Source organism: Onychostruthus taczanowskii, unplaced genomic scaffold (assembly GCF_017590055.1).
Source record: "Onychostruthus taczanowskii isolate IOZ18803 unplaced genomic scaffold, ASM1759005v1 scaffold8, whole genome shotgun sequence".
Lineage (NCBI taxonomy): Eukaryota > Metazoa > Chordata > Aves > Passeriformes > Passeridae > Onychostruthus > Onychostruthus taczanowskii.
In genome coordinates, this window is record NW_024505892.1 from 6562569 (window position 1) to 6574810 (window position 12242).

General features: G+C 38.0%; 1 protein-coding gene across 8 annotated transcripts in view; it reads right to left on the bottom strand.

The window, feature by feature from the left end:
• Window positions 1-4916: 4916 nt before the first annotated feature.
• PTPRK (protein tyrosine phosphatase receptor type K) overlaps window positions 4917-12242 on the bottom strand; it is a 380562-nt gene continuing 373236 nt past the window's right edge. For all 8 annotated transcript variants that reach the window (XM_041423851.1, XM_041423846.1, XM_041423844.1 and 5 more), the window contains 3 exons: window positions 10442-10605; window positions 9068-9203; window positions 4917-6741 (listed from right to left, as the gene is read on the bottom strand). In XM_041423851.1, the coding sequence (XP_041279785.1) occupies window positions 6688-6741; window positions 9068-9203; window positions 10442-10605 (354 nt within the window). In that variant the 3' untranslated portion in view covers window positions 4917-6687. The remainder of the gene's footprint in view (window positions 6742-9067; window positions 9204-10441; window positions 10606-12242) is intronic.

The following is a 12242-nucleotide window of genomic DNA, read 5'->3' on the forward strand; positions in this document are numbered from 1 at the left end:
CGTAGACTGCCCCCCACATATTCTGTAGGACTCATCATACCTGTCCCTACTAACTTTAATCCACATACCAACAGCTTACTTGTATTTAGGGACAGAGACTGCTGCAGGCTGTGATTCCAACTACTTAAAGGACTATCATCTTAGAAGGGGTCTGTATAAAGCAAGGCTATTATTTGGTGTAAACAGAGTGCCTGACAGGAAGGCACACTGAAGTAGAAACAAAGCTTGTACTTCTTCCCTGTTTTTTAAAAGAATTTTTTAAAAGCCTTTGCCACAGACAAAACCACACAGTTATTTTCTCACAGCTATAATTACAGCTCACTGTCATACTAGCTGAACCACCTCATATGGCTGGAGGAGAAATATTAGAAGAACTTACAACATGCCTAGTGCTTTTATATTCTATTTTATCCTCACCCCTGAAGAAGTCTGACCGATGAGAATTGCTGCTGTATTTCTAACTGCAAGGTAAGCTGGAAACCTTGATCATTTCAGGAGGTGAAACCAAGCAGCAACCTATTTATACAGTTTAAACCGCACCAACCGAAGCTTTAATGACAGATTTTGTGCAACAGAAAAGGTTGCAGCAGAATCACAGCTTCCTATGATTTTCCACCTAGCTTAAAATGAAAGCATGCACCCCCTTAGCAGGGGGTTTCGAGTATTTTCAGTACACAGAGGCAATTTTGCAATGTTAATCTGGATTATCAGTGAGTTTCATAACAAATTCACTCTGCAAGTGAGGAAAAGGGCCACACCACCAGGTGTGGAAGATAGTTCAGACCATGGGTCCAGATGGGCCATTTATTGTACCTGTTCATTGATACAGGACGTGGGTCAGAAAGACTAACAAAATATTAAGTAATGTCCTTGATCACAAACAATGATTTCAGCTGCTGGGACTTAAGCAAAACAAATATATTCCAAAACTTTTCTGAAACTTAGTTTGACTTTATGGCTACTACAAAAAAACAACTCACTCTGGTTATCTTGAGAGAGAAACCCCAAAGATACTACAATCTTTGGTTTCATGCTTGTTATCGGAATGCAGAAAGATGTTCACTTTCTTTGACATTTCAGGACTGCAAAATACTGTGTCGTTTGAGATGCTGCCCTAGAAGATTAAATACACAAAAGAAAGATGAAAGTTTTGCACTGAGAAATGGAAAGAGCTCACACTGGCTTGCACCTGGCAGGAAAATGCAGAGATATTATCACAGTTTGGAGGTACTGTGTTTTGCCAGATGCCATTTCTGTGCTCATTACCAAAGAGCTTCAGGATACTCCAAAGCTTGTAAGAAAGATCAGGTTTTGCTTCCATGTCCAGTAGACAGAATTTTTTGCTGGGGTTTTTTTTTTTTTTCATAGTTCTTTATTTTTCTCTTTTACTTAGAGGACATTTGAAAAAAATCTCTGAGCAACATGGATTTCAAATTTATCTTGATGTAATTTGTGAAGTAAGGGACTATTTTCTGATCCAGATGGAAGCTAGAAGGCATTGCAAAAGACTATTGAAATCAAGCTCTTGTATCTCAACAAGGCACAAAAACATCTGTTCTTTGTTGGCCAAGTCACAGTTAATAAACATTATTATTAGGTAAGCATCCTATTGTGCCTGTCATCATACATGCCAATCTCTGCATAAATTAGGACTCTAAACCCAACAGCAGGGAAAGAATTAATTTCTGAGAAGCGTGGGCCAAAATAACATTTATGCCTGTCAACAACCACCACAATCTCACATCATCCTTTTAGTAAGGCTTAAAGGAAAATCGTCCAGGAAGCTTAAAATAATTTAGAAACACTTCTCTATTCTCAGTATCTCAGTGTTTGTTCAATCAGAGCCCCCAGTTAAAAAATAACCCAAGGCAAAAAATAACCAAAGGTTTTTCTGCATAAAGTTGAAGGAAAATTTATGGGGCTAAACCTCTGCATATTCTGAAAGTCTTATCCTCAGCACACACTATCTGATCCCAGCAGATTATTCAACCCTAGAAAGTAATGACATAGGTGAATATTCACAGATACCCTTGACTATCCTGGGTTTGCAGAGGTTACAAGATCTTTGACTGTTTAACAAAGACCACTAGCAATAAATCACCACAAAGGTTCTTTTGTGAGATTAGGATCACTTTACTCAATTCAGAGCTGTACGTGACACAGGAAAGTACAGCAGAAAATGAGTTACTTTTCTTTTCAGTACAGAGCAGAGCACTATAAAAGCAGCTTTTACATTTATTTCAAGATCTCAGGGTTTCTTCTGACACTGCAGCAGAGTGAAGTTTAAAAGAGGCCCTTTATACAGTCATTTGTCAGTCCAGGTGGCCTGGCCATGCAATGATTCTGCAACGTTTTTTCTCAGGCTGTCCCTTCCTTGTACTTCAATTCACACTCGAGGCTCAATGACAAAGTACTTGCCTACCATTTCTTCCCCAGTCTGCTTTTTTTAGACCTTTGATTTTGGAAATTGTTAATCAGTTTGAAAGAGCACACTCCTGCAGTAGCTTTGGCTTTCATGTTTCTTGAAGGGACATTCTATTTCTTAATGTAGTATGTAGGACATAGCATAAACTAAGTAAATGTATTAACTGAGCAACTTCCCCAATGAAATAAATCCCAGTAACTGCTTGCATATGTGAAGATAAGCTAAGCTTCAGGCTTCAAGCTCCTATGCCAGTGACTGTTTTCCAGGAAGGTAAAGCCTCTTTCCAAGTTGTTCCCCAATGGCATCATTTACCCAGGAAGCAGGAAATGTAAATACTAGGATCTCATCGACCAGCTGGGTCTGATCTCTCAGGACCCAGATTAAAGGTCAAAATCTAAGTTTCCTCACACTTCCTTCTGCTGGAGTTTGGTCACTATGAACAGGGAAGGCAGATTCAGAAAGAATCTAAAAGAAAAAAGAAAGAAAGAAAGCCTCTCACTACAAAGGGTGCTGATGTTTAGTAGGTTTTTGATCTCAATGACACTGCTTTAATCACTTCCAAAGTGTTTTATGCCTTTTATGGTTCTTCAGTGTTGGATCCTAAGATCTGTTTTTTCTGGGAAAATTCAGATAATTTCAACAATTACCTCTTTGGTTACTGGCCTATAGGAAATGAACCAGTCATCCAAGTGACTCACAGAATTCCCTCCACTAACAAGTACACAGAGCAGGACCCTGGGGTCATCACTTCTCAGTTTTAGAGCAAAGAAAAACATCTTGCACATAGCAACCATGTTTTTGGGAACTTGTACATTCCTTTGGTTACTTTCACTATGTGGTATTAAACCAGTTTCAACTTCATTAACTTCAAGTTTGAATCATCTCACATACACCTCCATGGATGTAGCCTTTTGTGCTCCTTTTTGTACTTGCCTTGATGCCTATTTGCTGTCTGTATTTTCCACATGTGTGAGTCCAGCCTTTGCTTCACGCCGCTGAGGAAGGCAGAGACAATGCACTCTGCAGGTTTTAGCCACTTGATTGAGTCTGTGCTAGTGTTTCAGCAAGGATGATAGAAAGCAGAAAGATTTTGAGGAGTTTTGAATCCTATGGAGCACTCCAGGTTAGAAACTGCTGGCACATTGTGATACTGGTGCCAGTGGCTTTTCACCACCTCAGGGAGTGAAACGTTTCCCTCTTCAAGTGTCCAAGGTCAGGAATACTGCTATTCTTCCACAGCACACTCTTTTTGTGATAAGTACTTGTTTTCTGTCTGGGTGAGGTTTCAATTCCCTCATTTCTCTTTCTTCTGTCTTGCATGGGTGTAAGTAAAGGATACTGGAGCAGCATTTATCTGGGGTAACAGAGCTGGTACCCTCAGAAAACAAAGCTGGCATATGTTTACACTGGGTGAGACTGGGGAAACAGCTGTACAATGAAACTGTGTGTCTCTTCTGACTTTATACTAAAAAGCAGATTCTAATATTATCTTTTGCCTAAGAGACCATCAAAAGATACCATTACTGGAGAATGATATTTGTCATCTGTTTCTCACATACCATATTCCCTCTGCATACTTTTCTCTGACCTTGCCAGGAAGAATTTAGCAGAATTTTTTCAGTCATGAGCTATTGCAAAAGCTTTTTAGATCACCACAATCAGCAACAGTTATAGAAATTACGACTCTCAGAGTACTTGAACACTGGCAGAGTTCCCCTCTGCAGAATGACCAGTGGCAGCTATAATCTCTTCTAGCCAAGGGGGATGCTCCCAAGGAGGAGCCTTTTGCAGTCTTAGTATGCTGCAATGCCAGGATTAATAGTGGAGCTTGCACCAGTCATGCTTAATGTCCAGGGGAAACTGGACTTAAAGGTCTTAACCAGAATCATGAAATTCTGATGAGGATGGACCCCAGACACAGCAGCTCTCCATGAGAAAAACTCCACCCAAAACATAAATATCATACTGGCAGAATGTGGTTTTTGCCTTCCACGACACCAAGAGATACTCATCTGTCACAAAATTAATCTAGACTTCTAGACTAGTCTTCTCAACATCCTCTCAGACAACAGAGGAAGATTTTTCCACAGTCAAAATAATTTAGTGTCAGACAGACATTTAACAGGCAGGATGCAACAGGCATGTTGTTTCCACAAAATGTGGTGACCAGACAGTCTGCTCTAGGTAACAGACTTTGACTGCCAAAGTTTTGCCATTTCCTCACAAGGAAAGCTAAGAATGTTGCAAAGCATGTAACTTATACTCCACTTTCCAGTTCGGCAGAAGAAAAAAGAAGGGTAATTTGAGTATTAAGAAGCCAGACCCAGTAAATATTTCGAACCTTATTTATTTACCTTGCCATTCATAACTAGGAATTAGCAGTAGGCGACACACACAAAAAAAAAAAAAAAAACCAAAAAAAAACCCCCAAAAAAACAACACCCAAACAAAAACAAACAAAAAACCCCCACCCCATCCAAATAAGCAAACAAACAAACAAAAAACAACACCAGAAAACCCCCCAAACCTAAACAAAATAAGTGGTTTAGATTTGAAAGAGGTGGAGCTATGCAGTACAGATGGAGGCACTAAAAAAAATCTGAGAAACAGTGTTTCTCTAAACATTTCTCTGCTGTTTATAGCGTTGAATGGATAATTCCATGTATCTGAGGGAAGACATTTGGGACATACAGATGACATGGAGTCTTATGACATACTCCCTGAAGCACCAGGGTGAAAAACACAATTTCCTTTTGAGATTTTCCTTATCCAAATATATTGGTCTTCCAGACAAGAATGACTCCTTAAAGAGGACAGTCAATGAGAGGATATCAAAGTAGGAAAAAAATACAAATAATCTTTAAATAAAAATTAGTTCATTGTTACTTTACAGAACATTTAAAAGCACCATAGCATTTTACTGTCTGTTCTAAAAATGACCAAGAAGAGACTGGAAGCACATTTCTCTGGTAGCACAGAGAAAATCTTGTGAAGAAATGGAAGCAAGCTAAGTAAAAGCAAAGTAATATTTCATACACCAAAACTATAATCAGAATCTGGCATTGGTTTATTCAAATTTTGCTTTCTTGGAAGCAAAGCTTACATGTTCGTAAACATCAAATTAAACATTGCTTAATTTTACAATTTCCTAAACAAATACTTCTTTACCCTGAAGGGCATATGCAGACCCATCTATTTGTGTCACAGTTCTCCTGTTGATCTGTGCTTCAATATTTTTAAAACAATTGGTTCCTATACAATTTTTAATGGATCTTAAAAATTTCTTCCAATACTGTGCAAGTCATAGACAAGGCCATTTTAAAGTGTGCACTTCCTTACATAATTTTTTATCAGTACTTAACTAATGCAACTGTGAAAAACTATACATTTTCAGGAAAATGTTTATATTTTGGTCCTGTACTTAAAGACCTTCTATAATCAAGTTGTTTACATGAATTTGAACCACAAGCATGTACACAACAAAACCACTATACCAATGTTTCTTGGTCTATGCATAAAAAGTATGTCTTCTACTTACACTAAAACATACAAAAAATAAACTACAAAAATTGTTTACACTTGATTTCAGCAAAAAAAGCTTTCTTCAAGAAAAATGATTCTTCTTTTTTTCTCAGCCATCAAAAAAGGAATGCAAGTAAACAATAAATACATGTGCTTTCTCCATATAGACATATTTACACTTGAGTCTTTGGCTTATGTTTAAGTTTCTTTATAAAGATCTTTATGTGATCCAGCCATCATTGCACATTAAAACAAAATAAGCCAGTTTTTCTTTTACTATATATAATATATATATGCAACACTTGAAACGTATAAAGAATGAACCTTACTATCAATCTGCACTGTTATTGTACTTTAACAATGTATCAAAAAGAAAAAAAAATTAATACTATATAGGAAATATTGATACATGCAACAGATGGTCGCTCTACTGAATCTGAGAGACGGCTGCATATACACACACGAGAAGGTCCTAATCTGCGCAAACCTCTTCTGACTCTGCTTTTCATTAAATAGTATTTATGTGGCACTAAATGTTGATACTGTATACAAGCATAGAAACAGATTGAGTTCTTTTATTAAGATACACAACTTCATAAGAAAAATACTTTGCATTTAAAATTTAAAATCCCTCCCACCCCCCTCTTCCCCCAAAATCTTTCTTCACAGGATCAAGAACTGTTGTCAAAACAGCTTATTGAGATTCATATTTTTGGTGAACTTCATCACATCCTTTCCGACTAAGAGGATTCCAGGTATTCCAGTGCAACATCGTAGCAGAAACGATATTGCTCCTTTAAGGGGGAACAGAAACAGAAGTTACATTAAAATCTAAAGCCTTAGCAGCAGTATCTATAACAAAGAACATTCTTTGCTAACTAGTAAACTAGATAGGCTTGGCTTTTCTATTTTTCCCCCCTATTACACAAGTATATTACCAACTCTGATTTAAAAACTCACCCTAACCAATGAAGGGGAAAAGGACCCTGACCATGGAAAGTAATGATGTGCTTCTCTGATTTTTTCAGCTTCTGTACTGGTTTATCAAACATGAAAAGCTCTCCTCTCAGTCAGAGCATTCTTGCAGTGAAAGCACCTTAACTCTGATACACCACTTGTACTTGAGTTAGCTGATATTGAGCAGTAACTGGAGAAGGACCCCAAGCAGCTCCGTGTCCAGAGCCCATTGGTACAGTCCCATTGATGTGGCATCCAAAAGATCAAATGAACACTTAAAAAATAAGTTCAAAACCTCATTGTGGTTATTATTTCTCCTTAACAGTGCTGCTGTTGAGAGCTGATACTGGGAGACAGGGAGGAGGAAGGAGAGAAGAGAGGGGAAGAGGAAGAAGAAATAAAACCAAGGAAATTAATTTGATGTCTATTGTCCTTATGACTTGAAAAATGAAATCTGCCTGTGTGATTTATTTTTGTTTTCACAGGAAGACAGCATGATACATTAACAGGAAGTTGTGGGGATATCTTAAAGGCTTTATTGTGCTGCTCATTGTTATCTGATCCTGTTGCTGAATGTAGGGCACATGACACTGCTATATAGTGGTTTTCCTGGTTTGTTTTCTAACTAACAATTCAACAGCTTCTGCTCTTCAAGAGTTCTGAATAAAAATCCATACAGCACAAACACATAACTAAAAAAATATAGCAACTTCAGTGTAAAGCTGTAGTGGAATTCAGGACTCTTTTGAAATGCAATATAAGTTTGCAGAGCATTTATCAGAAACAAACATAATTTACCTTGGCCTCCCTTTATAGAGACACAAATAATTTTCCATGTGATCTGACCTGTTTTCTTGACAGCAGTGAACTGAAACCAGGCAGCAATTCAATATGTTGTGTCTCAGATGTCTATGGCACAGGAGAATGCAAAGTGTTTGCAGCAAAAGCAGCAATACCTAGCCCAGTGTCACTGCTGCCACAGGATGTTCTATTTGTTAACATATTAACCATCTTCTTAATGCTGGCAAGGGATGGAAGTGATGCACTATGATTAAGAGAATCATGCCGCAGAAGCTATTTGACATTAAGCAAACACTGACACCTGAAAAAAGGGGAATATAGGAAGAGGCAGATACAGCCATTTTGCACAATATGCAAGTTCACAGGGTCAGAAGCAATTTCCACATTGCATTAACTAAAACATGTTTTTAATTTCAATTGGCATCCCTGATTTTTATGCTGTAGGCAGCCATCTGGCTGAAAAGTGACACTGGCAGCTGGCAGTGTGAGACTTAAATGGCAGGAACTCCCAAACACTATATAACCTCCTTTCATTCACCTACAAAAAGGAAAAACATCCATGTGGAAGAATATTTTAAGGACCTAAGTTTTTGTTGGAGAGGCAAACATTCAAATGGATAGGCACTCATACTGCATGCATAAAGATTAACCAGAAGATTTAAGGTCATTTTGAGTTCTGGCAACATACATACGGATATTTAGTCTTGCAGTTTTGCTAATTCAGGCTCATGTTGTTTGTATTAGTTTATTGTTTATATTGTTTATTATTTAACTGTTGGATTCAATGATCTTATGATCTCTTCCAACCTAAATGATTTTATATATTCATTCGCAACATACTAGATCCAAATGTTTGATTTTAAAGTTCTGAGGTATCATTTTGACTACTACAAATCTGAGTAACAAAGATTGTCAGTATTCAATACAACTTTCAAGGCAGCAGTTTTTACTAAGGAGCAAAATATTCACAGATCCCGCTAGGAATCTGTACTTCACAGCTTAATCCTACCAAGGAGAAATGCCTTGCTCTGTAAAATTTCAAGACAGCTTGTGTGAGTGCAGCCTGCTGCAACTTCCTTTCAAACAGACCAGGTTATTTTTGGAGATTAAAGTGTATTCTGTTAACTCAGAATGCTTTCTGTGGAAAGCATGCAACCATGACAAGAAAGGTAGTATAAAATGCTAAGCCTGTCCTCTCACAATGCTGACTTGCATTTGCACTCAATATCTTTCCTTTCTTCTTCTGGCCCACGTTAGGTTTGCACTATTTTTGTGGGCGCAGGACTGAAAACACATTTCATGCAATGAGGCAGCCTCTGGCTCCCTGGCTGTTTGCAGCAACCCTGTGGGGCTGGTGCTTACCGGAGTCTCTACCATGTTGGGCTTACTGTTCCTCAAGGTCTTCACGGCGTGGAAAACGTCCACCACATTCTGCCTTTTCACCATCTCAACCACGATGCCGATGGCGCAGAACATCCCGCTCCGGCCACCGCCGTTTCTGTACGCAAGGAAAAGAGAGAGTTAAGTGCCACTGTGGCCTAAGACAGCATCCAAAACATCCATTTCAGTTCTTTCAAAACAGCATCCATTTCAATTCTTTCACTCTGTAAGCATGAGTGATTCCTGAGTCCCAGAGGGAGACCAGACTTTAGCAATCTCTTTGCAGCTCCAGTGGGTTTGGTCTAAGACATTTGCTTTTTCTGACCTTCCTCTCCATTACTGCTTTTGAATTCTGCCCTTACAGTCCATCATGCTGCCCAACTGTGCTATAAGTCTAAATTACATATGCATTAGAAATAAAAAAAACCCCAATGTTTAAGTTCAATGGCAAGTAGGACATTAGAAATCATAAAAACAAGTTCAATGCCAAGTACCTTTTCCACTTACTTCTGGAAAGACACTCAACTTATGACATGAGGATTATTCAACCAGATATGCTAAGACATCACTGATTTAATAACTTGCTGACCTTTGGGGACACTTCTGAACTATTTTAATCTAATTTCAAAGAAATTAAGGTAGGTATTCCTTCTTATTCATTTTGAAGTGGTGTAGGCAGATATGGGTCACTAGTTAATTCTGAACATTTAAACAGAGGTCTTTTTTTCAGACTAAGGAGACAGATTGATTACTTTCTGCTTAAGGAGAAGAAGATGCCATCCTAAGTTTCAAAACTCCCAAACCAGCTCCCATTTAAGTATCAGGTAAGTGGTAAGCAGCCAGCAGCCATTTACCAAAAATAGTTTTAGTATTGTGTACTGCAATAGAGCTTTTTTCAGATTTCATATATCCATAGTTTTCAGTTTAAATCCCTCAAAATACTGTAGGTCTTCTTTTTGGGAAAAAATGTAGCACACTCTGTGCAAAAGAAACACAAAAAGCCCTTATTTGGCACTCAGTATAAAAGACTTCCTTACTGATACCAGACAGAAGAAAGAGATCTGTACATGTCTTGCACCTGAAAATCATGCTATTATGCACAGATTAGAGTATACACAGTATCACTGTAGAATCACACTCAAAATACTTGTTCCTTGACCTGATGCAGAAAAACCCAAAAGCTGAACAAAAGCCTACAGTGGTAGGCAGTGGTACTTTTTTTTTTTTTCATTAGAAAAGTAACAGGCACAGGTGCAAAAGAAGGTATCCATAAGAACACTGCTTAAATTAAAACCAAGAATTAATGCATAAGAATTTATTTGAAGAGCAGCAATTGACTTTCTCCAAGTTACTCACAGGCAATGGATGATGGTCCGGCCCTCCCCTTCTTCACATTCCTCTTGCCATTTTTCAACCTGGAGAATTAACTTCAAGAAGGATCTCTTGGAAGCTGGTACATCTCTATGAGAAGCCCATCCCAAATACTGGAATTGCTGCACCATCAGATAGCCCTCTTGTGGCTGAGGGAAATCAAAGAGCTTTAGGTCAAAATGGTACCTTTACATCTTGGTTTAGAAAACCAAAGTATAAAATTAACACGAAACCTAGGTGTTTATATTATGGAGATTCTAACATGTGTACATTGCAAAGTAGGGCCTCCAGGAATTTCTACCATCTGAGCTCAAGGAAAATGTCAGGAAAGTTAAAAAGGGAACTGTATTGAAGACCACATCACAGTATATTGATCACAAATGTAACCTATCCTGAATTCTAAATCAAAAAATACCCTAGATTCCATAGATTCTATGTGCCAAGGTTGCTAGGCACCACTAATCAATTTAAAACATCACTATTAAATTCTTAGACTCACAGAAACAGTGAGAGATACATTTGGCTCCTATTCATGAACTGACCCCATTATAAATTAACGAGTAATACTGCTGCACAAACATGACTGCTGTCCTTGAAGTCTTCCCTTTGTGCAAGATGATGATAATTATGACAGCCTTGCTGCCACTCTCTGAGCCTTCCACGTGCTAGATGTGACAAAGGGAGAGCTTTGAATAGAATCTGACTGTCACAAGAAAGGCCTCAATAACAGGAAGAATAAATACTCTATCTGCTTTCTTGAAGCTGAAGATGACAAGTAGAAATGTGGATTTTAGAAAAGTAACAACAGAGCAGAGAGATTTTTAAAAGCAAGGCTTATGAGCAGAAGGACACAGGAGACAAAGAGAAGTAGAAGAGTAGAAAATCAAAGCATCATAAAAAGGGAAGAAATGGAAAAATATAAAATAAGAAAAAAAAAAAAAAAAAAAAGGAAGTCTCGAACTACAAGAAAAAAGCGCTATGGCGTAATATTTGCCAGTGTGCCGACACCTTAGTTTCCTGTAGTTTCCAAAAAGAGCTGAAAATGTTTTTTGTAATTCTGAATATAAGCAAGAAAAAAAAAAAAAGAGTAAAATACTAGCCACATGAAAACTGATCTTTGCCCTCTGAAAAATGAAAATGTGACCAAAATAAAAGAAAACAAAAACAAAAGAAAATACATGAAAGATCTTTGTGTACATGGTAATTAATTTTCCCCACAGTTATCTTTCAAGATTAATGAGAGTTAAATATTACTCAAGATACACTCAAGATACAATAAAGAAATTGTGAAAAGTTCAGAATTGGATGGAAGATAAAAAGTAGTTGTGGTAAGTAAAATAGGGATTGCTGGTTAATTGTACATAGACTGGTGGCACAAGTGACAAGCATCTGTCAGGCTTTGTGGTGGGCAATATAAATAAGTAATTCATAGAGGTGAGCTAAAGAGGAAACACTGTATGGCAAGCAGGGTTTAAGAAGATGTTGCAAGAGTGTGGAACACTATGGGACAGTAAAAAAATAAGATGGTCTAAGATATGAAAGAGCTGACAAGAATGCAAGACTGGCACTGCTACTGAAGTTGAGAAAAAGATGATAATTGTAGGGTGAGGCACAGTGGTGGCAGAACTCATTAGAGGCAGAGGAATTTTCAGGGTTTTTTCACACCATGCTTTGCAGGGTGCCACAGTCTGCCTTTCCTGTTGCGGTTTTCACATCTTAGGCTGAGAAGGTGCTGGTTGTATAATCAGCCTCGGTGCTTCTGTTCGTGTTCACCACAGAAAACATC